The sequence below is a fragment of the Zonotrichia leucophrys genome, chromosome 19 (assembly GCF_028769735.1).
Source record: "Zonotrichia leucophrys gambelii isolate GWCS_2022_RI chromosome 19, RI_Zleu_2.0, whole genome shotgun sequence".
Taxonomy (NCBI): domain Eukaryota; kingdom Metazoa; phylum Chordata; class Aves; order Passeriformes; family Passerellidae; genus Zonotrichia; species Zonotrichia leucophrys.
In genome coordinates, this window is record NC_088188.1 from 9,358,762 (window position 1) to 9,384,745 (window position 25,984).

General features: G+C 45.7%; 1 protein-coding gene across 9 annotated transcripts in view; it reads right to left on the reverse strand.

The window, feature by feature from the left end:
* The window catches only part of BCAS3 (BCAS3 microtubule associated cell migration factor), a 303,942-nt gene that overhangs the window by 12,564 nt on the left and 265,394 nt on the right, over positions 1–25,984 (reverse strand). For 3 of the 9 annotated variants that reach the window (XM_064729257.1, XM_064729256.1, XM_064729258.1), the window contains 2 exons: positions 7,941–8,108; positions 2,642–2,707 (listed from right to left, as the gene is read on the reverse strand). In XM_064729257.1, coding sequence (XP_064585327.1) covers positions 2,642–2,707; positions 7,941–8,108 — 234 coding nt within the window. Of the gene's footprint in view, positions 1–2,641; positions 2,708–7,893; positions 8,109–25,984 lie in introns of all 9 variants that reach the window. The other 6 variants (XM_064729260.1, XM_064729259.1, XR_010442392.1 and 3 more) reach the window with 5 other exon arrangements.

Here is a 25,984-nt window from a genome sequence, read left to right on the forward strand (position 1 = left end):
TTAATATTAACATTTTCCCATAAATGTTAATGAATAAAAGTCTACTGTTTTATATATTATCCATGGTGGGGAGACAGCAGGCTAGGGATGGAAGGAAAGCTAATCTTTTCATACCACAAATTAGGATATATACTTCAAGGAGGACTAAGTGTTCCCAGCAGTGCCAGGGACCTGGCCCCAGCCCTCCTTCCCCTGGGGGCAGCCAGAGCTGATCCCATGGGGATGCTCAGGGAGCCTCCACTGATCACTGAGATCCTCCCCCAGCCCAAATCCCTTTGGATTTGCTTCTCATTTTCCCTGGCCCTCTCTTTCTGCCTGCACACTGTGAACATCAAACACCCAACGCCATCACTGCCCAGCACGTCCTGATGCTCTCGGAGTCCAGCATGGAGAACAAGGCAGGATTATTGGGAAAATCAGGTGGCTCTGTGTGTGATATCCTGTAAGAGAAGGGGGCAGGGGTGATGGGAGGTGAGGGCACAGCTGCAGGCCACAGGGACAGGGAATGATCCAGCATCCAAAGGGAGAGGCACCAGGAGCAGATCCTGTGCTGGAAGAGGGGCTGAGAGTGCTGGAAGCTGCAGGGCCACAGGGTTGGCTCACACTGCAACCTTTGCATTGCCTTGGCTCTTGACTTCCCACTTACTGCAGAGGGTTTGCTGTGTTAATGTCTATTTTGCTGTTTGGTGACTCATCCTTCACCCTACCTCTCTAATAAGTGTTCATTTAACAGTTTGACTGCTTAACAATTTATTGCACAAATGGGTTTCCATTCCACAGCCTGCTCTCCCATCTCCCCTGGAGAGGGCAATGCATTGTTTATGAGCTCTGTGATGGCCTGTGCTGCACATCCCAAAAATCAGCAAATACTCAACGGCTCTCTGGGGCTGCTGGGCTTGGGAGGAGGGACAGGAACTGTCTTGTCTTTATTCTGCCACCACCTCAGCAGCTGCAAGAGGTTTTGGCTCACAAAACAGCTGTAAAAATACCAGTCCTGGTTCAAATGCTGGGACCCGAGGGCTCTTATACTTACTGAGAGAGATATGCCTGCCATAAGTCATATCCTACACAAAAACACCATAGAAAGACTCCTAAAAGGAATGACAAGGTAATTATAGGAATTACAGATGGAAAAATCCCCTTGTCTCTGCCCCCTTCCCAGTGTGGGACCGCTCGGTGTGGGGCAAGCTTCAGGCCTCAGACTTTTAAAGGGAAGATTTAATAAACACTGAGAAATATTTCCAAATATTTAGAAAACCCAAAATAACAGATTTCCAAGCCAAGCTGTGCAAACAGAAAATGAATTTAGAAAACTTGTTAAAAACCCAACAGCTTTTGCGTGCACCAAAACATGTTTGGGTAGCAGGAATCACCTCGTGGGCAGGATGCTGCAAGCAGAGCTGGAGGATGCTCAGCCCTGGTGCAATACCTACCATGGCTCTCCTCCTGCTGCCCCTGGAATCACCAGCAGAAGCCTCAGGGATGCAAAAAGCTCCATGCTTTAGGAGGGACTCAGCAGACAATTAAATGTGAGCAAAGCCGAGCTAGACAGGACAGAGCTTTGAATTTTCCTGTGAAATTCTGGAGCGCTGCAGTTAATTTGCTTAATCATTAGGAGGAAAAACCACAACCCCAAGCAAACAAAAAAAAAAACCCAACACAGCAGCAAATCTGCAAGGAAAAAAGGGGAACTGTGTCTCTGTTCACTGCTTTTGAGACAAAGCACTGGAAGAAAAATGTCCAGTTCCAATAATGTCATAACCTGATTACAGCCTGACCAGAAGAGCTAAAACACTTGCAGAACAATGAGTAAGAAATTAAGTTTTAAATTGAGTGCTGGCCCTATCTCGTGTCACTTCTTTATGTTCCAGTGGAAAGGACAGTGCTGAGCTCATTTCATATCGAGCAGAGTGAGATGCCTGGATGCAGACACCATTTAGTCATCTCCTATATGTTCCTCCCCATTTCTTTCTCTGGCAGGAATGACAAATCCAGGAATGTGACTGCACTTTGTTTTATTATGATATTGATTTTCCCTGCAGAGGGGAAAGTGCATTTATCCCCCAGGTCTGTGTGCTGGCAGGGAAGGGTTAACAAAATGTTTATCACAAAGCTGGCTTCAGAGTTGAAAGTAATGTGATCAGTAATGAATTTTGTGTTACATTAGGTTGTATAAATGGACAGACAAGCGCAGACAACAAGTGGCCAGGAGTCGGGGCTAATCTAATGATGTAAAAATAGAGACAGCACCAATTATACTTGGGGCCAGCTCAGAGCTCCTGCAGGGACTGCAAATGAATAGGTACAAATCAAATTACTGACTAATAGACGCACTACAAGAGAGGGCAGTCAATGCTAAATACATTAGGGCCTTGTGACCTCTCTGCTCTGAACAGCAGAATCCTAAATTTGACTTAAAAAAAAAAATCAAAGAAACTCTTGTTCATTTAAGGAGAGCAACAGAACAATGTTATTTGTGAAATGACTTGAGACACTTTGATATTTTTTGGTTTGTCCCCCTATGGCCATGTTAGAGGTACGTGGCCCTTGGAAAGATGAGAGAGGGTTTGCTTTTAGAACAAGGGAAAACACCTTTTGTGCAAAAGTTAAGACCTGATAACAATACAGTCATGTTACATACCAAAACATTTCAAAGCCATGTGCCTCTTTGTGGTGATGTTTTTTACTGCTACTTCACCGGCTGTGTCTGTATCAAAAATAAAATATTTCTTAAATAAAAAGGCCTTGATTTAATAAGAAGAAAAAGAAAAGGAATCTCCCCACACCACAGTTGATAATAAGCAAATGCAGTTGATCAAGATTGTTATCAAATGGCAGAAAGTCAGAGGTGTCTTGTGGCATCAGTGCTCCCTTTAGAATTTTTCTACAAACAGCAATGAACCTGAATTCACATCAGAAATATTCATGGTATCAGCATTCACACCCCCTCCCCCTGAAATAATGCATGACCTGGAAGAAATTCCAGTAAAACCTCCCAGGGCTGGTGGCAAGATTGGATCTGGAGACATGGGAAATGACTGGGAAATTAAAAATGTCCTTGTTGGACCTGCCCAGGGCTGTGGGATGGGGCTGCTCAGGGACACCCTTGGACAGGAGAGAGCAAAAATCCCACACTGAAGTGCATGAAATCCCAAAATGTGTGCAAGGCCAATGCTCCTCTCATCCAGTACTTCCAAAATGGTCACTCCTAAAGAACCTGAATTTTCCTTTCTTTTCAACCAGGCCCATCCAAATAAACCTTTTGTAGGAAGAACTGAGCTCCCAGACTTATTGGAGGGGGTAATTTAATCTCTGACCCTGGGATGAATATTGTGAAAGTTCAAAGGCTGCTTTTAGCATCGATGTCATTTGATCCACCCGTGGGTCTGCTGCCCAAGCTGGTTTTGCACTGAACCTATGCAGAAATCTCCTGGTAGAAATGCTCTTCAGGGGGAAAATAATTTGCTCTGTGTATCTGTAGCCCATGTCTGAGTTAGGATAAAAAACAGCTGAGAAGACAGAAGGGGAAAATTGTCTTAGAAAGATTAAAGAGGAAGGAAGGAGGAAAGGAAAGAAGGGAGGGAGGGAAGGAGAGAGGGAGGGGAAGGCACCACTGAAAGCTCTACCTCTATAAAGGGTTAATGCTATTCCTGAATGTACAGGTACATCAATATCCAGGTGCCTGCTGATCCTTGAATAAAGCCTGTGAGCATGGATATTTTCTCCTGTGGACAAAACCCCAGGAAGGATGGTCCTGGAACAGGAACCACCTTGTTCTCCTCCCTTTGCTTCCACCTCAGCCAGGCACTCCAGGAAATGTGTGACTTCCCTTTTCCAGCCCCCAAATCTCTCAGGAAGGTTCCAAACCCATCCCTCTGCAAAGCTCAGAGGTGTCCAGACCCAGGTTAGGCTCAGCCTTGGGGCTCTGGCTGGGGACCAGGACCCAAAGTGCCCGAGCCCCAATCCTGGGTTTCCTACAGGCCATTCCCTAACACACATCTAATTAGCTCCACTTACTTACATCCCATTAATCAGGTTAAAGAGTTTGCTTCAACATATGAGCTTCCTTCAGTGCATTATGAGCCTGTTGATGAAATTTGGAAGGAATCCAGGCAGTTTCCTGAGGGCCAGAGGTGCTCCTCCCTGTGCCACCCATGGGTGAAGGCTGACCTGGAGGCTGGCAGGAGTTTTGGTATAAAGATGCATCTCAAAAACCATCCTGCTGCTCCCCTACCATAGGCTGATTTCAAATATTAAGCCTAGAAGTGATCAAAATACATTGGAAAGCTTAAAAATGTACTTGCTGAGGGAGTAGGTGAAGCAGAGGATTTATTAATTACAGTATTTTTCGAGGGAAAGATTTCTAGCCTGAGCTGATAATTCCTTCCTGTCCAGTTTGAGTGGAATCCTGTCAGAGATATTTGTCTTCTGGAAGCAGAGTTTCATAAATCACAGTCCTGGAGTGGTTTTGTTTTGGGGGGGAATGCAATATGAAGCTCCAGCACACACTTAAGAACTGCACTGCAAATGTAAATATTGTAGCTGCTTGAAAACAAAGCTTTGCAAGCAAAAGAGGGCACTGACCACTAACATTTGTGTCTAGACTTGCATAATTTTTTTCTTTTCAGTGAGAGTTTGACAGAAACTGGAACAGCAAAAACATCTTTTTTGCATCTTTGCCAATTTATGCCTTCCTTGGAATTAAATGTGTATCAGGGCTGACAGCTTATGTACAGCAGACTCCACTTCACATAGACATGGGTCATCTGAATAATTGGATAACAAGGGGAAAAGCTGGTTTCCCAATCAAGCCAGCTAGCTGGACAACTGCAGTTATCATTTAGGTCACAAGGAAAGGAGGTTTTTGGGGGCTGTTTCCAGCCCTGGTTCTTCTCCCACCCTGCGTCCGACAGCCCTTGGCACGGAGTCAGAGGCGGAACAGCCCCATCCAATCCCCCTTCCTGCAATGCCAGATTATTCCTGATGTTTTCAGCATCCTCCAGCTGGATGTTTGTGCTGTCACCAACTTTGGGGTATTTCTGCCTCTGCCAGTGGCCAGAGCCAGGTTGGTGCTGCCACCCCTGCTCTGCAATGCAACAGGGCAGGTACAAAACAGAGATTGTGGGAATGCCAGCTGCCCAGAGTGCTCTGTGCACCACGAGCACACACTCCCTGCACACCCCTGCAGCCTATCAGCCCTGATTTCTATATAAACCTACGTGTCAGCTATGCCCTAACAGTTAAGGCATTAAAAGAATCTATTTATCTCCTGCCATTAAGTGCATGTCAGGACCAGTCGAGCACTTTGCAAAGTCTCACTGTCCACCCTACTGCCCAGTTTGTGTCCACACATTGGACCCCAGCACTGCACATGCACAAATCTTCACATTTCCAGCTAGAAATATTCATTAGTTTGTGCTGAAGTTTGAGTAAGATTTTGCAAGTTTTGTTAAAACTCTGCAAAATCTATTTAAGGACTGAAGAGAATGCACAGAGCGCAATCAGGGGTTAAATCATGCAAAACATAAAGGCATGAATAAATTAAGTTATTTTAGGGTTATTAAAAGGATTATAAATTCCACAATTTTGAGTCCAATGCAGAAATATAAACACTGGTTTTAAAAGAAGCAGAAAGACAGAAATCAACTACTGACAAAGAAACCTCCAGTGTCCTTTTCTGCTGAACTCTTTGCTGTCATTTCACTGAGGTGAGTGGGCAGCAGAGAACCCAAGGAGGAAAACTGAGTTTTTTCAAAGATAATTCAGCTCAGCCAAGCTTGGTTATGATATAAGTGGTTTGAGGGAAGTGAAAACTCTCCTACTTGTTATGAGCCAACAAAGACACCTCTTTTTTGAAGTGAGGGTAATGCAGCTCCATGCTTATCTCTGCCCATTTATTAGGCAGCAGACAGATGAGAGCCCGGTGGTGGAATGGTGCTGGCAGCCAGCTCCAGCCCTGTCCCTCAGTGAGTGCAGCTCTCCAGGTACATCTGAGCAGGAGGGAACTTTTTCTGTCTGTCTGCTAAAGAGGAACAGCTCAAGAGCTGTTAGGGGATGGAAGTGGAAAGGGCACGGGAGTTCACCCTCTTATCACCAGGTTTTCTCTGCTGCTCTGAGTCACCACATGCCCAAATCCTGAGAATAAAGTGTGTTAGTGGTGGAGAGAGTCCCAGGACAGGCAGGGCAGCACAGAGTGTTAATGACAGGGAGAGGAGGGTGCTGGGATGGGGTGAGCTGGGTCAGTGCTCATGTTACTCATTATTGCTGCGTAAAATCGCTGCTCTGAGATGGCATCTATCTTACACTCATTAGGGAGATTTATGGGGCTGGAGCAAGGGCTGGGAGAAATCTCTCTGGATGAATATTAACTCAGTGATGGCATCTCTATAAACAGCTCCTTTCTGTCTTTACACCTGCAGGACTGAGAGCCTCATGCCAAAGCAGCTGGCACTGGCTGCCATCAGCTGGGTTTGGTGAAAATGGAAGGAAAATACAGAGCCCTGTCTCTGACTAAGTTCTTGCTTTACAATATAATACATTGTCAAGTCTCCAGGGCAGTCAGTCACCCTAACCTGGCACATCTGGAAGGCTTCAGCTTTCAGAGGAGCTATTCCCCTCACCTTTCCCCTTCCACACACAGCCTGAGGGGTGCTGACCCATTATCAGCAGTGGATACCCTCCCAAAGTTCACACTGATCACAGCCTGGGTCAGTGAGTGATGAAATATGTGCCTTTCTCTATTTTCATAGCCTGCTTCTTCCACCTTCCAGCCCTTTACAGATATGAGCTGATTGAAGTCCACACCAGCAATGTGAGGCATCTCTGTCCTCAGTGCACTGGTGGCAAAAAGCTGGTGAGGATTTGCACCACAGCAGCAGCAGACCCACCCTTAGTGCTCAACCAAACCTTTCAGTTAATTCTAAATCTAACTCATCCTTTGGTTTCATCTCTCTCAAGATGGAAAGCAGAGGAAGGACAGCTGGCCAGGTGACGAGCTGGGTTATGGAGGGGTTTCTGCTGCCTGGACCTACAGACAAGGGCTAAAATCCTGCTCCTCACATCCTCCTCCTCCAGGCTGTGGGAAGCTGCTGCAGTTTGGTACCTGCTCCACAGAGAGCCAAGTCAGGATGAGCCCTGATGGAGCTCGAGGAGCAGGGAGAGCTCAGAGCAGCACAAGACCCTCAGCGATACATGAGGGCAAGAGCAAAAGGAAGAGACAGATCCTGCTCTTCCTGAAAGATCCATAGGTGGGCATTCCCACACCTTGATGCTGGTTTCTCCTCTTTTGCCTTCCCAGGGAAGCTGCCAGCAGAGTGACAAGTGAGTTGGCAGCTGATGTTAGGGGCCAGCATCACTCTGAGGTGTTTTTACTGGAGGTGTTTTTTGGAACAAGTAGAAATTGATGGAGACAATAAACCCACAGTAACTGTGCTTTAATTCCTGAGCATCTCCTACCACGGGGCCCCTCCTGACAGCCTAATCTCTGACGTGCCATTCCATTTACTTAAACAGATGATACAATTTATCAATATAATGGACACTGATGAAGATGGATTAATTTGGATTACAGAACCAGCGCTTCCCAGTGGCTCTATTGAGGACACAAAATGAGGATATGTGTGATGATGGCATTGTTTGGAGCAGCAATCTGCACTGGAGGGGATGCAGGAGAGCCCTTATCCTGGCTATATGATAAGGAAGCCTCATGTGCCAATATCTCAGATTGTGTTTATGTGATCTACCACTAAGTTCCTTTTAGAAATGATTTCTGAGATCCCCACAAAGAGAGAGAGAGAGAGAGAAATAGAGAAAGAGAGAGAGAGAGAGAGAGAGGAGCATACAGAGAAAAAAAAGCGAAACTTAAAAAAAAAAAAAAAATTAAATCAAAATCACCATTGGGTGAGATGTACGTGATCTCTGATCACACCTCTTCTTTGTACCTGTTCCTGATCCCACCATGTCCCTGCTGGGGGACTCGCACATGGCGTCGGCCAGGCGCTCGCGCAGCCCCTCCTCGCTGGGCTCCATGGAGGCCATGTGGCGCAGACCGAAGCTCTCGGGCCAGCTCCCACACACCTCCAGCAGCGTCACGCTCCGGTCGAAGGCACCTGTGACACACACACACACACACACAGGGGACACGTGAGGGACACGACCGCTCACCTTGAAAATGTCAAAACCTGAACAAAAAATACAACGAAGGAAAAGTTCGCAGCGCTGGGAACCGCCCCTCATGGATACCACGCTGCCAGTTCGTCTTCAAAATGGATGCTCAATCTTTTACACCCCTGGGGTTTGATCAGCCAGCCCTGGCCCCTCCCAAAGTCTGTCACAGCTCTTCTTTGCCATTTATCGGTGCTTTCTTATAACTGGATTGGAGGTCAGGTGTTGCCTGCCTCACCCCCTAAGCCCCCCCAAGCTTTTCCATTCCCACCTGCCCTGTGGGACAGAGAGACAAATGACAGGGGTTTCTCACAGCGGCTTGTGAGAAGTTTTAGGGAGCTGGAAAGATGTGATAACCTGTTGACTATAAACAATTTGCAGGTAGTGTTTTTCTACTTTATTTTTCTGCTCCTCTCAAGGACAGTGTCTGAGAAAGATGTTTCTGTTAGTTAGCCAATAGAACAGAATCTATGGTACCATTCTATAAAAACCACGTGGTTCTTTTGAATAAAGCCTTTGCCTTTGCCACCATCCTGCCTCTCACCTGCTCCTGCCCCAACCTCAGTGCAAGAGTGACACTGCCCCAGGTAAGGGACACCTGTGCAGCTTCTTTGTACCTGTTCTAGACAGCCCAGGCTGTCTGATGGCAACAATACAGGAGGAAAAGGAACCATGGGGAGAACAGAGGGCATCTAAACTACAATAACATAACTATACATCACTAAAACTTTTCTTAATATTCACCCAATAGCTATCCGTTAATTGTGAGAGTCAATTATCTCATTATCCATCTGTAACAGACACCCTGGCACCAACCTCCTCCTGTGTGTGCTGTGTTTTGGGTGCCTGAAAAGCTGATTTTAGCACATGAGTTAAAGGCTGGCGTTACAGCACAGCACAGCAGAACCCTAAGTATGAGCCAACTTTGACCAAGAAGCTGTAATCAAAAAGGTGAAATTAAAATATGGACTGGTATTAAAATACATAATTAATACATTCTGGAATTAAAATACAGACTGGTGAGAGTCAGGAAAGCAGCACAATAACACAAATGTAAATGGCATGCAGGTATTTTATGTTAGACAATTAGGAATTATTTTTGATCAGTCTTCCACTGGGATGCTGCAGAGATGCTTCTTCCCCCTCCTCATCTTGGACAATGGAAAGAGTAATTTTGTCTTTGCTAATGGGAAAAAATTTACCTAAATTCCCGTTCTTGCTCTGAAACAAAGAGGCAGAGCTGTCTTGTGTCTGGTGAAGGAACAAATGGATCAATTCCCTCAGTCTGGGATATCTGTGGGTTTTCTTTGCTCCTGCACTGGGAAGTTTTAGCTCAAACGTGCTCTAACAGAGGCTTTTTCACCAGCAGCCCCTACTGAAGACTCTGGCTCTTGTGAGGGAGTGCACGTACCTACAAAAGATCCTTCAAATAATTCTCTGACTTGCAGTTATTACCTCATTCACAGCAGGGTATGATGTTCTGCCGAATGCAAAGATTAGATTCTGAATTCAGGATCACTTCAAAGTACAAATTAAAATTATTCTCCTTTATTATACAGCAAGTCTTCTGCGAAGGCTTACTTAAATCATTCCCACTTGGAACAAGATTACAGTTATGCTTTGTTCCTTCAAGCACATACCATTTACTCCACTATTAGGTAACTGAATATGCAGCGTTTATTGTGCCTGGTTTCTGCCAGCCTAGCGAGGGGAAAAAATGCAAATGCCAATGTTTCTCAGAGTTAAAAGTACATGAAACACGTCCTTGTTATCAGCCCTTTGGTTTTCCCCTTTGATCAGCCGTCAGAAACTATCTACACTTGTAGTCTGTGACTGTACAGCCTCACAGCACACCCCCTGCCTCTGACAGGTGGTAATAGAAAGGGTGAGAGACCAAGCCCCGCGGCAGGCGGCCCTTCCTCTGATAACGCCCCGAGCACGGGCTGATAACGATGGTAAACACTCGGGCAGCCGGCGAATCCATCCATCAGCAAAGAGGGGCTGATAATTCCCAGCTCTAATGGCACGGGCTGCAGCGCCAGGGCTGGCATTCAGGGATTTATATGGGCTGCACTGGTGACTCCTGGCTCCTGAATTTCATCGGCGCTGATTTATCTGCTGGCCTGGCTGCAGAGTGGATTCCTGGCACTAGAGAACCATCAGCACTGAGAGGGACCTCTAGAAAATGGGCAGTGGATTCCTGGTACCAGAAAACCATCAGCACTCAGAGGGACCTCTAGAAAACACTGAGATGGACCTCTGCAAAATGGGGGAGTGGACTCCTGGCATAAGAAAACCAAAACCATCAACACCGAGATGGACCTCTGCAAAATGGGGGAGTGGACTCCTGGCATAAGAAAACCATCAACACTGAGAGAGACCTCTAGAAACTGGGGGAGTGGATTCCTGGCACTAGAAAACCAAAACCATCAACACCGAGATGGACCTCTGCAAAATGGGGGAGTGGACTCCTGGCATAAGAAAACCAAAACCATCAACTGAGATGGATCCATGCAGAACAGGGGAGTGGATTCCTGGCTCTAAAAAACCATCAACACTGAGATGGACCTCTGCAAAATGGGGGAGTGGATTCCTGGCACTAGAAAACCAAAACCAACACTGAGAGGGTTCTCTAGAAAATGGGGGAGTGGATTCCTGGCACTAGAAAACCATCAAAACCATCAACAATGAGAGGGACCTCTAGAAAATGGGGAGTGGATTCCTGGCACTAGAAAACCAAAACCATCAACTGAGATGGATCTATGCAGAACAGGGAGTGGATTCCTGGCTCTAGAAAACCATCAAAACCATCAACACTGAGAGGGACCTCTAGAAAACACTGAGATGGATCTTTGCAAAATGGGGGAGCGGATTCCTGACACTAGAAAGCCATAAACACTGAGAGGGACCTCTAGAAAATGGGGGAGCAGATTCATGGCACTAGAAAACCATCAATAACTGAGAGGGATCTGTAGAAAACACTGAGATGGACCTCTGCAAAATGGGGGAATGGATTCCTGGCACTAGAAAACCATCAACATGAGAGGTACCTTGACACAACGCGACCGTGGCTCTCTGTGATGCACACACTTGAACTCTGGATGAGTCCCAGTTTCAACCCAGACAAGGAATGACCAAATATTTCAATTTTTAATGGCTCTTTGGATTTATAAAGTTTCTCCAGTCTATTAATTTGTTTTAAAGTGAGGGTTCTTGAAGCTTGTTTGAGAAAATGCAGGGAGGAGGCGAAGTAGTTGCGACGATGTTTAAATCTCTACAGCATTTTCATGATGTCAGCTCTCCTAAAGGCAGGAGGAAAGGCAAAATTTGGGGTTTTTTTAAAGCTTTTTTTCCCCAAGTCATCCTTCTACAGTTCCACGCAGCCCTGAGACCCCTTCTTCAAGACCCCACAGATTTCAGGTGCTTTTGACAGAGCTGTTCATGTACCCTGAGAGTGATCAGGACTTTTAAACCTGCTTCCCAAACCCCAGGGAAGCAGCAGGGACACGATGAGCTCCCACAGGTTTGCAGGGCCGTGCCAGAGATGAGAAATCTCCTCTTTCCTGGTGTCAGCCCTTATTCCAAAAGTGAGAAATGGGAGCATTTCTGCTCCTATAAGCAGACATATGAATAATAAGGCAAATGGCTTTTGAAGCTCTGCCAAGATGCCTGCTTGTGTGTACAGGGAGAAACTTCATGGAGTGCTGGGCTCTGGCTCCTGAGATCCTTGAGTGAGAGCAGAGGAGACAAGTGCAGTGTTACCCCTGCAATCAGGGCCAGGAGCTGCCAAAACTTCTTAGCAGCAACGTGTGAGGCTGCAAGTGTTAATGCAAATGCAGGTTAGAGGGATTAACTGCACTGAAAGTTTGCTTGTTAAAAAAAATGCAGGGCTGGGGAAGCTGTAGTTTTATCTTTCCTCCCTTTTCACTCCTTCTCCATGGTAGCAGTGCACATCTGGCAAGAGCACTGATATCCAGGCATCCAGCTGGGATTCAGCAGCCACCACTGCGGCCTGTGGGTGATCACTGAATCAGGCAGAGGAGGTTCTTGCTCCATCATCTGCTCTGTGCTGCAGTGGAACCCCCAAATCCCCCCTAAATTCAATGGGTGATCACTGCCTGAATCAGGCAGAGGAGGTTCTTGCTCCATCATCTGCTCTGTGCTGCAGTGGAACCCACAAATCCCCCCTAAATTCAATACAGACATTGATAAAAGGGGTTCCAGGTAAAGCTGAACATGCAGAGTGTGACTGAGATTATTCAGGATGTGGGGGTGGAAAAGGGGACCTTGCTCGGGCAGGCAGGTTCCTTCCTCCTGTAAATCCCTGGCTCTGTCCCTCTCTGATGTAAAACAAAACTGTTTCAAGAAAAACAAGATTTATTGTCATGGACCTTCCTATTCCACTTGTCAGTGCATCAACAGACGGCATATGTAGCACAGTAAAAGAATTCAATATTTTTTTCAAGGCAGAATGAAGTTCTGGGTGTTTTTACACCTTGCAGAGTGACTCTGGAGAGTGTGCCATGGCCATGGGCTGCTTGGTGCCAGGAGCCTTTGGGTGCTTTGCCCTGCCTACATCATTCCCAAAGGCACAGGGGCTAATGGCATTAAACTTCCACTGATAGCAACTCAGCCTATCTCTGCTATTTATTATATTGCAATCTCTCCTTGTGGCTGCCTCACTCTCCCCTTTTCAATCCCAGTATCTCACTTGATAAGCTATCAGATTCCCCATCACTGACCAGCGAGGAGTTTACAAACAAACCAGGCTGGAGAGTCCTGCCCTCAGAATGGCCAAACCAGAGCAGAACCAGGGAACCCACGGGGCTGAGAAAGCTCCTGCTGATCCCAGGATTACCGAGGGCTGAGGGGAGGCAGGCTGAGAGCCTGAGCCCTCCTGACAGCCACCAATGCCAGCCCCTGACGTGGGAACCCAAATTCCCTTTGGCCCCAGCCTGGACACAGCTTTGGTGGGGAACAGGTCCCACCTCAAAGGAGAAATTCATTTAGGAACAGCTCAAGGGTGAACAAAGCAGGCATGATGTGAGGCTGGCAATTACTTGTGAAATCCTGGTGAAATCTCATTAAATCACCAAAAAGAAAACTTATTGACTTAAAATTCCGTCAATATTTCATCATATTGCATGGTGCTTTCAAGCCTGCAGAACACTCACTTCTGCTTTATTTAATGAAGATGAAACTGGGTGGGAATGAAGATCACCAGCCTCCTGTGTATGATATCCAGGCATCATCCCAGAACCCCAAATCACCCAAATGGAACAAGCAGGACCATACAGGTCCACAGTGCTCAGTTTTGCAATTCCAGCACAAATGCTCTGAGCTAATTCTGCTTCATACACAGAATTTTCCTAATAAAACTTTAATTTTTGCTTGAAATCAATCTCCCACTTCTCTCTTTCCACAGATATTTGCCTCTCAAGGAGCACCACCCTTTTCTCTTGCCACTGCTGATGGAGCAGAACCAGGTTCCCATCTTTCTGCTCAACATTTTATTAATGGCAAAGGCTTCTGTCATTACTCACACCAAATTACCTCGCTTAGACACACAGGATTTGTCTCTAGCATTGCAATTGTTTCAAGGCTTTTAATATAAAAGCAAAATAAATTTTACTGAAGAAAGGAAAAGAAAACCCACCCTAAAGCTTGGAAATGCCCTTTCATTTCAAAGCTGAGAAAACCAGAGAAACTTCTCTCTAGTAGTAAAAAGTATTTTTACAAAATGTTTTAATGCTTTTAGTGTGTTATTTTTCTAAGTCAAAATAGCTAAGCTAAATCTTTCACCATAGCTCTTTAATTCAAAAGCCAGGGGAAATTTTTTTCATTAAACCTCTGGACGGCTTTGTTTAAAATATGAAATCAAGTAGCTCCATTTCCTGTCTTCTAAGGAACAGTAAATCAAAAAAGAGAACGTTCTCCAAAAATATAGTAATGGTTCTATTAAAGAGCTTGACAGTTTTGAGCCTCACCTTGCATATTGCAACATACGTGTGAGCAAAAACACCAGAGCGAAGAGGAGGGGAAAGAACCTGCCAGTTTTAATTGATAAAAGATGCACCCTGATCAATGGCATGCCTTGACCCTGGTGATGGCAGACCCTGAGGAGCCACCAAGAGGGACAGAAGGGTTTCCCATCCCCTCTCCTGCTTCTCCTGGCATTTCCAGAAGCAGGAGAGGATTCTGGAGGGGCTCTTGGTGACCCCGGCCAGGAGCAGGAACCCCTGGGTGTGTGAGGAGCCAGCACATGGAAACTCCTGGCCCAAAGCAGTGACTCAAACTGCACATACCTCCTTTGAACATGAAAGGTTGAACTTTCCTACAGGCCCTGCCAATTCCCTTCCGTGCCATAACTTTGTGATTCCAGCAGGAATGCCACAAAGCGGCCGCTCGGAGCACTTGAAGGGGAATCCAAGCAAATATTTGAATGTGGAGAAGCAACATCCCCCTGAGCTGCCCTGGATCTGGTGGCTCTGGGCTCATGGCACGTGCTGCTGCTCCTCCTGTGCATGGCTCACACGCTGCCACCCCTGTGTCCCACAGCACACCAGCTACCAAGGGACAAACACTGGTACACGAGGTGTGAGTGTTAATTATTGCCTCTGGAAACCACGGCAGGAGCCACAGCCTTTGGAGTGACTCTGCTCCCTGTCATCCTCCCTCCCACAGGGTTGCTTTTTTTCCAGAACTGCTCACAGTTCTGCTATAAACAGGACATTACTCACCAGCTCTGTATCCTGTGAGTGCATTTAATTAATGGAGCCTTCAGCCGGGGTACCCAGTCCCACAGCAACCAACACTTCCAAATGCTGAATGCCTTTGAACTCTTGGCTAAGTCAGGCTGAGAAGTTGCTCATCCCTCCTCAGCACCACAGACTTGTAAACAGAATTGCTGTTTGTCCCTCTGTCAGGATTTCTAGAGGAGGTTGGGCCCAGCAGCTCCAGGGATGGATGCTCAGGGAGGAGGTGCCACAAACTCAGCACAGCGGCCCAGGGAGTGTTTGCCATGTCCAGGATCATGGTGCAGGTCCTTAGGGACCATCCCACCCTCCTCCTCCTCCCCACATCCCAACAAACTCCCAATACCCCAGTGCTCCTGCACAAGGGGTTAACCAGGGGCTCAGGAGATTTGGGATGCTCAGCCATCACAGCCGTCCTTGAAGGCTTTCAAATGCGAGCAAGGCTGCAATTTTCAAAGCTGGAGCAGCGAGATATTTTTATAAATACATAAATCTTTTCAAGGAAAAACAAATACAGAGAAAAGAATGTAAACATTATTGTAAAATGCATAATAAAATGTCTGTTGTTTGTTAATTTTGCTCCTTATTATCCAGCCTATCTGTACCACCGATGTTGAAACATTTGCCTTTTAAAAATTTTTTTTATACTCCCTTATTCATTTAAAAATAGTTTCCTGCATGTTATATGAATAAGCAAAACCTAAGGTTCTAAATCCAGGGGAACTTTGAAGTATGAAACCCACGGTCTATGGGAACTATGTTTTCATTAATCAAAGTAGATGTTTCTAAAGCCATCAGATTTATCATGACTGGATTTCATATGTGAAACCCAATATACACACAGACATACACTGCTTGTCCTTTTGGATTAGTGCTGACCTTTTACTCTCCTTTCTGAAGGATCTGCCTTTCCTCAGAGCGGGGCTGCCCTGCTTTGCCAGAGCAGCCTTGACAAAGTGCGTTTCCAGCTCTCTGTGTCTGACTGCGAGTCTGGGCTAAGGTCAAAACATAAATGATTAAGTGTATTTATTAAACTCTGCCTTTGCCTTGAATGCTCCCAGTGCCTGTCAGATGCCATCCAACTGTGCAGATTCCTGCTGCCAGCACACCTGGCCACCAAACGAGGGGCCCTGGTGCCTCCACAGCCCTGTGACCCCAAAAGCACAACAGAGCCCCCAAAGCAGAACAGAGCCCCCAAAGCTCCCCCAGCACTGCCAAGGGCTCCTCCAGCCCCTACTGAGCTCCTGGCTTCCCCAGGGAATGGAGGTGAGTGCAAGGACACAGGATGGGTTAAAAGCTGGAGGCAGGATGTGACAGCCACCCAAAGCAGGGCTTCAAAAGAGAAAACGCAACAAAACACACGCTTGGTGTCAATAGGGAAATTTGTGTGGTGGCACCAGAATTTGGCACTATTTTTCAGAATCCTGCAGTATTTTGCAGTACCAGAAGCACAAAACTTTGTCATCTTGCCTTACAGAACAACACAAGGGCTGGGACACGTGGGCACAGGTGGGTGCAGCTCACCCACAGCCTGAGGAGCACAGTGCACTGAACAATCAGCTGAGAGCATTTTCCCAATACTGGATGCTCTTTATTGAGCTGCCTAAAAGCAAAAAGAGATGGAATCTCCAGTATAACTGGATGATATTATGATTTTGAAAACAAAATCACCCTTTGTAATAAAATTAATTTCCAAGCAAAAACTTTCCCCCTCCCCCTTAAACAGCAAGATTTGTGCATATTTTAATGCTCTACAGGATCAGAATGCCTGGAAAAAATCAGGAATGCTACAACCAGCCCCAAGCCCCCTTAGAGATTAACATTTCTTTATATTTAATCCTGGCATAAGGCAGAGTGTCCTGAAGAACCCAGGGTTCTGCACAAGCCTGAGTTACCAGGTATGAATCTGCACAGCAAAAAAACTTCACCTGATGTTCTTTCAACCTCCAGGTTTGGAAATTTCATTAAAAAAGGATTCACTAAAGATCTTCAGCACTTTTTAAGTTTTTGCAAGGTTGGAAATGTTTTCTTGTGGTATTCACATACTTATAATTCTCAGTCCTGGTTAAAATTAGAAAATCCAGTAACTTTTTTTTCCCCCCTAGTAAATTTTCCCACTCTCCGAAGATCTACGACTTAGCTAAGCTTACAATAAGATGATTATTGAGATTTTCAACAATGCCTAGGAAATTTAAACACAGAATGAATTCCATTAAATCTCAGCGGAGGCTTTTTTAGACAAGCCTTTATTTTGTTTGACTTCTCCTCTGAATAAAAGCAGCGATTTGAGGATGCTGAAGCCTTTTGTGCTGGCTTCGGTGGGGAAAACGCTGTGTGAGATGCAGGAAGGATACATCTGGTATTTCTGTGACACCACATAATGATCCTTATTCCTTTACATGCCAAGTCATTTCTGAACTCTTGGGAAGAGTTTTGCAGCCATACCCTGTCCTAATGAGATAGGAATATGCCAACTCCACTGCAGGGGCTGCAATAATGCATTACTTCCCTTAAGAAAACAGATTTATCTTGCTTATTATCAATCTGGTGGCATGTGCAAATGCATAGCCATATACACATGTACAAAGGACACACAATGGATTAGAAAAGGTTCATATTTACCCACAAGGAAGGAAAGATCTGACAACTCATTGGGGTTTTTGGGATAACGGAGATCTTATGTTACACTTTGAGACACAAGCGTGGATTTGTCATCTTGCTTGAGCCTTAGTGGTGGCTGTGTGAGCCAAGGAATTTAATTCTGATTGTTTCATTTGAATTAAAAAAGAACTCTTAGTGTTGAAAAAACATTGGAGCTGTGCTATGTACTAATACATCACTGAAATTGTAACAGGAGACTCCTCCTTGTGTAATAGCAACAGAGAGTGTGGGAAGGCCAAGTTCATCATGGGGAGAGTTTATCTGAGCTGAATGTTGGGGAGACCTGTTTGAAACCTGCTGCAAAGGAGGGGTGAAGGCTTCCCCATGCCCATCCCAGCTGGATGGAGCTGCACAGCAGGGCTGGGTGGTTCTGTGCCCAAACCCTGCCCCAGGATCCTCAGCATCCTCCCCACAGCCCCACCAGGCTGGGGGGACACAGAGCTCTGCGGGGCTTTGGGTCATTTCTCCTTTATAATATAAGCAATTTGCAGCCTGAGAGATGTTCACAAACAAGGGGGGATAATGGGCAGTTTCTTGTCAGCCAGGACAGGAGAGCTCAGAGCAGAGCATTTGTGGGGAAGCAGCTGAGCACTGAGCTCTGGAAAGCAGAAATTTGGTTTATATCACTCACAACCCGTTAGGAGAGAAACTGGAATATTTTCTGCATTATAAGAGCAAATATTTCTCTGGTCTCATATCACCTTTCCCAGATGAAACATTTCACAACCCAGCTGACTTATAAACAGAAACCAAAATATTTTCCTAAGGTGGATCAGTGATCCCACTCGGGGCTTCCAAGCTGTAATTTATTTGTCTTACCTCACTGTGAGATAATGTGCACGCTGGTTCCAAGCTACTGTCTAATCACTGCCTGGACATGGATAAAGGAATCTCACTTACAAACACCAGGCACCCTCTGGGTGTTTGGGAATTGGCCACAGGGTGACTCTTGCAGCGCAGGGGTGGCAGTGCCCAGCTCCTGCAGCACAGGGTACAGAATTCCAGAATGGTTTGGGTTGGAAGGGACCTCCCAGACCATCCTGTTCCATCCTGTCATTGTCAGGGACACCTTGCATTATCCCAGGGTGCTCCAAGCTCTGTCCAAGCTGGCCCTGGACACTTCCAGGGATCCAGGGACAGCCACATCTTCTCTGGGCATCCTGAGGCTTCCCATCCTCATAGGAAAGAGCTTCTTCCTAATGATGAACCTTCTGCCACTTCTGGAGCAAATCTGAATTACCATACAATTTATTAGGGTTATATCCAACAGGATGAGCAGAGCCTGCTGGAATCACAGCTTCCCCTCAAGTATTTTAACATATTCATTACAAACCTGGCCCGAGATGGATTCAGGTGTTAAACCAGAGTGATGGAAATGTTTGTGTTTGGGGCAGCTGAGCAGGATACAGCACCATTAACTTCAGGAATTGGTTTGGAAACTCAGCAACTTCGTAACTGAATGACCAAGATCAGGGGATGGAGAAGAGGTTACAAAATACACCTAAAGCGCTGAGGCAAAATGAGTTTTCAGGGCTGATAGAGAGAATTTTGTTTTTTACACCAGGGAAGAGTTGGAACATCAAGGTTTAAGTAACACACAAAGGCGAACACAACCCAGTGCAATGCCACATCTTCATACAAGGTGTGAAAACACAGATGGGACCTCCAGAGCCACTCCTGCCCTGGCCAGGCAGCACATCCCAGTTACTCCTCCATCACCTCTGAGCTTTTTGGAAATTGCTCACTCCAAGTCTCTAGATCCCCCCAAGAACACCAGAAAAATGTGTTTCTTTAAGGACTACAGAGGAACATGAAATTTTATGTTTAGAAAGTAATAAAAACTCAACAAAACCTTAAACTTGTTTCCTTGTAATCCTTCCAAGGCAGGGAAGATAAATTTTTTTGGCCTGGTTCTGAATTCATTAAAAGCCTGTGCCAAGTTGCACGAGCAAATTATCTGAGCTCCAGCAAGGACTGGACCTACAAAGCACTGAAACCTCTGGTCCTGAGCCAGCTTAAGCATACACTTACTTTTAAGCATGCAAACAGCCCCAGTGACTTCAATGGGAGTATATATGCTGAAAGTTAAGTGTGTGCTTAAGTGTGCTGCTGGAGCGTGGCCAGAGAACTCACAGCACCAAGGCCTGATCTCCTCCCAAAGCCCATGCAAGGCAGGGATTTCACTGCAGCCAGGCAGGACCCGGCTGGGCAGCAGCCAGCAGCCCCTGAAGTTCTCCTCTGCATGCATGGAGGAGGTTTTGCCCTTGTCACTTGTGTTATCCATCAGGCATCTGCTGGCTGGATAAGGCAGAGCGACGTGGCAAGGTGAGATGATGGAGTGAAAAGATGATCACAGCTGGCACATCCCAGCCTGAGGCTTTTGGTCACTGAACTCATCTCCCTCTCATCCTCAGCACACACTCAGCTCTGAGGGACTCAGCCTTCCCCAGCTCCACGGTGGCTGCAGCAGCTCCAAGTGCAGAGAGGAGCCAGGGCTGCACTCTCTGCACTCCCTGCTCGTGGCTCTCAGCAAAGCTCTCAGGAGCCAGCAAGAACTCCTGAAAAAAAAGTCACACAAGGTCTTTGAGTGCCTTGAGTGACAACAGCATTTTGGCACTTGACAATGGCACTGACCTCCTGCTACCGAAATCACTAAAGGTGACTGGAAGGGTGTGCCTGCAGGGCACCACCCTAATGGGGATGGACTAAAAGGGAAATTTTCCTTACTCTTTCTTACTTTCCTTCCCACAAAACTAGAAAAAAAAAAGATGAAAGAGGGTGCATCAACCCAAATAATGCAAAATAAATCACAGTTAAAAGGGAAGTCTGATAATTCACATTGTTGAATCACAGTGTGCCCTAAGTTGGAAAGACAAGAAGTAGATTTTTATGGTCAATTTTTTTTTTTCCTTCACTAAACTTCTCTTCCTTCCTTCACTTCCATTTTGGAGCACTGATGGCAAGGACGTGCTTTGCTCTGATTTATGATGCAATAAAACCTCTGATATCATTTGGGATGGACCAGGAGTCACCGGGTACAGACAGAGGGAAGAAGGAGACATTTCAGTGGAAGTCCAAACCACGCCACCCCAAACCCCTGCCTGACCCAACAGATTTCCCTGGATCTAGGAAGAACCATTTGAGTTTTCATGGCACTGTGGCCCTGTCCTAGGAAGGTCCAAGTGGGTGTTTCTCACTTCCCACTTCCCCAGGAGGTCCTGATTCAACTTTACAGCACCTTCAAAACACTTTAGAGCAACGGATTTAAGGAAGGGAAATGTGGGATCATCCACACCTGGAGCTGGAGCTGCCCTAAAACACAGGGCAGAGGAGCCCCAGGTCTCTCCTCATGGACCAAAGCATCAAAAACCAGCACTGTGACTGTGACTTTCTGGGTTTCAACACCTAAATCCAGCTGCAAAATCATCTTCAACCCACGAGAAGAGTTTGATGATTATAAAGATGCTGCTTGCAAAGGCAAGATGGATTCTGAGAGCTGTAGCCTCCCATTCTTGTGGACAATAAATATTCCACTTAAATCATGGCTTGTACATATTTGAAAGGATAAACCTGCTACTAATAACCACGAATCAAAAGAGAAGATTCCAATTTTTATGCCAGAAAGCTAACAAAAATCTTCAGTGTGTTATAAACAAGTATCCATCATTATAAACTAAGTTCAACATGTAAAAATCCAAAGATGGAGTTTATTGTCTTTAATGGCTGAGAAATGACAAGAGTGTTTGGTTGAAAAGGAATTTAGCAAGAAGTAGTTCTGTACAAGAACCAAAATCTGTCTTTAAACAAGAAAATCACTGCTGACAGTTTTACAGTAGAATTAAGCTGTGGTGAACTCTCAGAAGTGGGGCTAATCACAAGTTTCTGGGGAATTTAATGTGGAAAAGAAAGCTGATTATTAGGGAGACTGATATAATTCAGGTAGAAGCTGATCCCATACCTTTTCCAGACTAAAATGATGAGTGAAACCACTGATGTTTTGCAGAGGGAATTGTGCAGCCTGCAGAACCACCTCCTCTGGGGAGGATCTGAGATCCCATTGGATCCAGTGCTGCTCCAGCTCCAACCATCCTCCCAGCAGCTCAAAGCTTCAGCAGGAAAAACTGATTCCAAACCAGAGAGAAGCAAATCCAAGGAGGCAGGGGAGCTAATGAAGATATGAGAGGGATGCAGCACTCGTGATGATGTGGCCGTGTAAATTCAAGGGGAAGCATTTCCTCCAGTGGGCAAGCTCAGAGGTGGAAGTTGTCCAAGGGGAATCTCTCAAAAGCCCTGGACAGCAGCAAAAAACACGACAAGAAACTTTGCCAAATGTTTTAGTGCTGTGCTGAAAGATCAAGGTGAAAGGAGCCTCTGCGCTGGCAGCCTCGGAACAAAGACAGAATTTCCTGGAACAGAGAGTGGAGCTGTGCAAACCCATCATCCCAGCTGTGAACTGAAGAAATAACAATAATAACTTTATAGAGGGAGAAGGAAAAGGGAAGGGGGAGAAATGAAGTAAAATCTTTTGCCAGATCTAGGTAACACCACCGTCCCAATCTGCAGATTAATTTAAATCAAGGAATGAGAAAAAAATGATGATGAAGGAAAGGAAATATTTCTAAGCCCATTAAGCGACCAGATTGGGAATGTATCCTGGGAGAAGTCACTTTTGCTAAGCACAATTATTACCTTTGATACATTAAAAACTCAACAGAGGCACCAGGAGTTTCCTACATGGAGAAAAGATTCCAAAAGTGTGTGAGGGCACGTTCAAAGCACCGGGGGAACAGCGGGGCAGCTCTGGTGTCTATCAAGCCATGTTTATTGATGTTCTTGCTAGCTGAGGCAAGGTTTGGGAACATGGATCATAACACCATTTTTATACCCTATAAAATACACTGTGAAGTGATGAGAAATGGGAATTGCTGAGCTGCACCAGGCAGGTCCTTTAGAAAGGAGCGAGCTCTTTCGTGAGAGTTTTTACAGCGCACACAGCAATTCTCTTCTCGCTGTGAAAAAAAATTGGGAAGCCTCCAAGGCATATGTTTCACAAATCTCCAAAAAGTGGAAAACAAGATTCCAAGAGGAGAAGTGTGAGAACAGAAGTTCAGGGCGAGCTTCCTGTGTGTCCCACACTGGGACAGATGGGGCAGGGACCAGCCCAGGACATGTGCAGCCTTCCCAAGCTGTTTGCCTCGTAACTGGTGTTAGGATGAGATTTGGGACTGCACTGGAAGCTGGTTATTCTCCCTGTAATCACAGCAGATTTTATTTAATTGCATTCAAAACAGAAGGCAAAAAAATGGAGATGTTTAAGCCCACCTGCATTTTCTGCTCAATTGAGCAGAGAACTGCCTTCCCATTCCAGGGGAGAATTAACATCTTAGCACCTTGTTTCTCCAGGACATTTGACCTTTGCAGCTCCACAAACCAAGACACTGGCTAATTTTCATCTAGCTGGACACTGTTAGGAAGCTACTGAAGAAGTGGGAGACCTTGGAGGTGTTTTGGTGAAATATTTAAACTGCAGAGCTGCCACTGAGCTGGAGGCACCTTGTCCCCTGCCAGGCCTGGAGATGATAATGACCTTCATGGGCATAATTCCATCTTTTCCAAAAGTCAAAACCAAGTGTGTGCCCAAAGTTCATCAGGTGGGACAGGGGAGAGCATCACCTGAGAATGTTACACCAATATGATAATTTTTGGGGAGATGCAATAAGGATTTCCTTATTGGAAATGTTTCCAATACACTCTGAATACTGTGGACACCACAGTAAAATAACTTTTTTAGTTATTTTACTTAGTAAAAGACTCAGCTTTATGTCTGAGTCCTGTTGATACCTCTCTGCCCAGCCCAGGGAAATCACTTGTCCATCCCATGGCTTAATTTCCCCATCTGTCTAATAGACAGCAGCTACCTGACTTCAGTTTTCCAAAAATAGATATGTGGGAATGCTCTGAGGGCTCGGGGGTAACTCAGTGCATGCTGCTGCTCACAGCAGACCCCCTGTAGTTAACAATATGGCTCTGGAACACCTTGAAAATCCAAACCAGATGAGTACAGTGCCCATCTACATCAAAAAGCTGCCTTTTTGCAGACTGTGCTGTTGTTAGGTCAGAGAGCTGCGAGGCCCTGGCTTCTGAGGGATGAGCATCAAAAGCTTCCAGCAGGTTCAGAGCCCCCATCCTAATTCTCACAGCAGCAGAGACAAACAGCCTTGAGCTGAACTGGAAATCTCACTGCTCACACAGAATGCACTTCACCTCTGGGCTGAGAAGGCCAATATAACATTTAAGACTCATTTTCAGGGCTTAGCAAGACTTAAGTGGTGCAGAGACCTAAGGGCAGCCTCTGGCACAGGAGGGGATTTTATTCCCAATAAACTACCAAGAGCCCACAGTGCAAATTTCTGCAGGACCCTTGACAGGATGACAGCTACAGAAACATAATAATCCAAGAGACTTGTAACCACCAATCCACCTACCCTTCTCCTATAAATAACAGGTCCAAGACAAAGGAAGCGGGAATTAGATGCTTGTGGTGAATTGCAGAGAGCCAAAGACCTTAAATGATACCCAGTACTTACATCTACACTTAATTAGGAGTGAAACTGCAGACATGAGACCTCAACATGTGGTATTCACATGTGGGCTCAAGAACACTGTCAAAGGCACTTTTCCTAGGGCTGAAACAGCGAGGGGATGATGCAGAGGGGAGGTCTGGAGGTGCCTGCTGGACATCCCTGGCTGCCTGGGTAACTCCCTGTGCCCAGAGCTCCAGAGGGGTCCTGAGGTGCCTGCTGGATGTGCTGACTGAGCAGCTCGACCTAAACAATCTGAAATTCAGATGTTAGCATCAGAACTAATGGGAAACAGGAGGCAGCTCCAGCACAGCTCCACTGGTCCAAACTCTGCTCTCAGTTATGACCTGGCCAGCCCAGTAAGGGCTCAGGGAATCTGCATTCTGCTGTGCTTTAATGACTTTGTCTTGTAGACTTAAAAATAAACTTGTAACTTTTTTTTGACCCTCCATAAAACCCCAGCTTGATTTTCTCCAGGAATAGACACAGGTTTGCTTGTTATCCTGATATTACTTCAGAGATGCTTGCAACCAAGTCAGGGGTCTACTGCTGAAATCCCAGTTCCACCAAAACCAACAGGAGTTTTGCCAAGGCATTCAGAGAAGGCAGGGTTTCAAAGAGAAAAATACATCAAAAAATACATCAAAACCCAAACAAAACCTTTTCTACAGATATTTTAAATAGATTTGAAAGAAGGTATTCTGAGAGTGCAACTCCGTGGATGTCACCATCACATTGTGGATGAACAATTCATCATTTCTACAACACTGTAGTGAGTTGGACAAGCTCTCTGCCAACAAAACCAGAGACATCTGCAAATCGGATTTAAAACCTTTTTTTTTTTTTTAAACAAAATGATTAAAAGTTGAAGAAACACTTCCATATGGAAGAATCTTACCCAACAGGTCACCACAAAGACACTTCAAACACAATAAAACAGGAAGTGCTAAAAAAAGCATAGCAGCTCACAAAAACCCCCACAACCTTTTCCACAGAAAAAATATATGTCACCCTGTGTAGAAAAACCATTTGGCAGCATAATGTGTCTTTAATCTGCTCAATTTGCTTATTATAGTAAAGGGTTAGAGGAATTTTCAAGCAGTGGCCAAAAATACTACAATGATATCCTCCCCTTGCAAAGTAAACTTACTTAAAGTGAATTAACTTCTTCAACTTAAATATTTCAAAGCTGAAAGTGCCCCCACTGGAAAAAAGCAAAGCTCCTGGCCACAAAGGATGGTTTAATGCTCAAAGGCAGGACAGCAGTGTCTGCCCAAGCTGGGCTGTGCCAGGCTTTTGCAGAATTTGAGGTAGGGGAGCAGCAAACACCCAGCTGAGCTTTTCATGTGCCTCTTACTGGACTTTAGGAAGGCAGATGCACTTTGAGGCAGCAGGAAAATGTAATATCACAATATTTCTCAACCCTAATCCTGATGGTTGCATGCACAGGGCTGGGAGCAGAGCTCTGCTGGCAGCAGAGCCAAACTCAGGATTACCCCATGTCAGAAACAAATTGATTCTGAGCCTATTGATCTGCCAAATTGCTTATCAGGTTTGAGAGCCTTTAAAAGTCAAGATAATAGTTAGAGGGGATGGAAATGACCCAGGGAAGGCACGTTCCTTTAGTGCCTGCCCTGACACAAACGGGGCACAGGGCCTTGCAGTGACCATCGCTCCTGATCTCTGCTCTCCTGACCCGAGTGCTTGGTCCTGTTAAAGCTGATAATTTATACAAGTGCTGTGGCAATTTCCCATCTTATCTACAGTTAGGAAACTGCATGTGACCAACTTAACTGCCTGGGCACAGCACTGACCCAGGGCAAA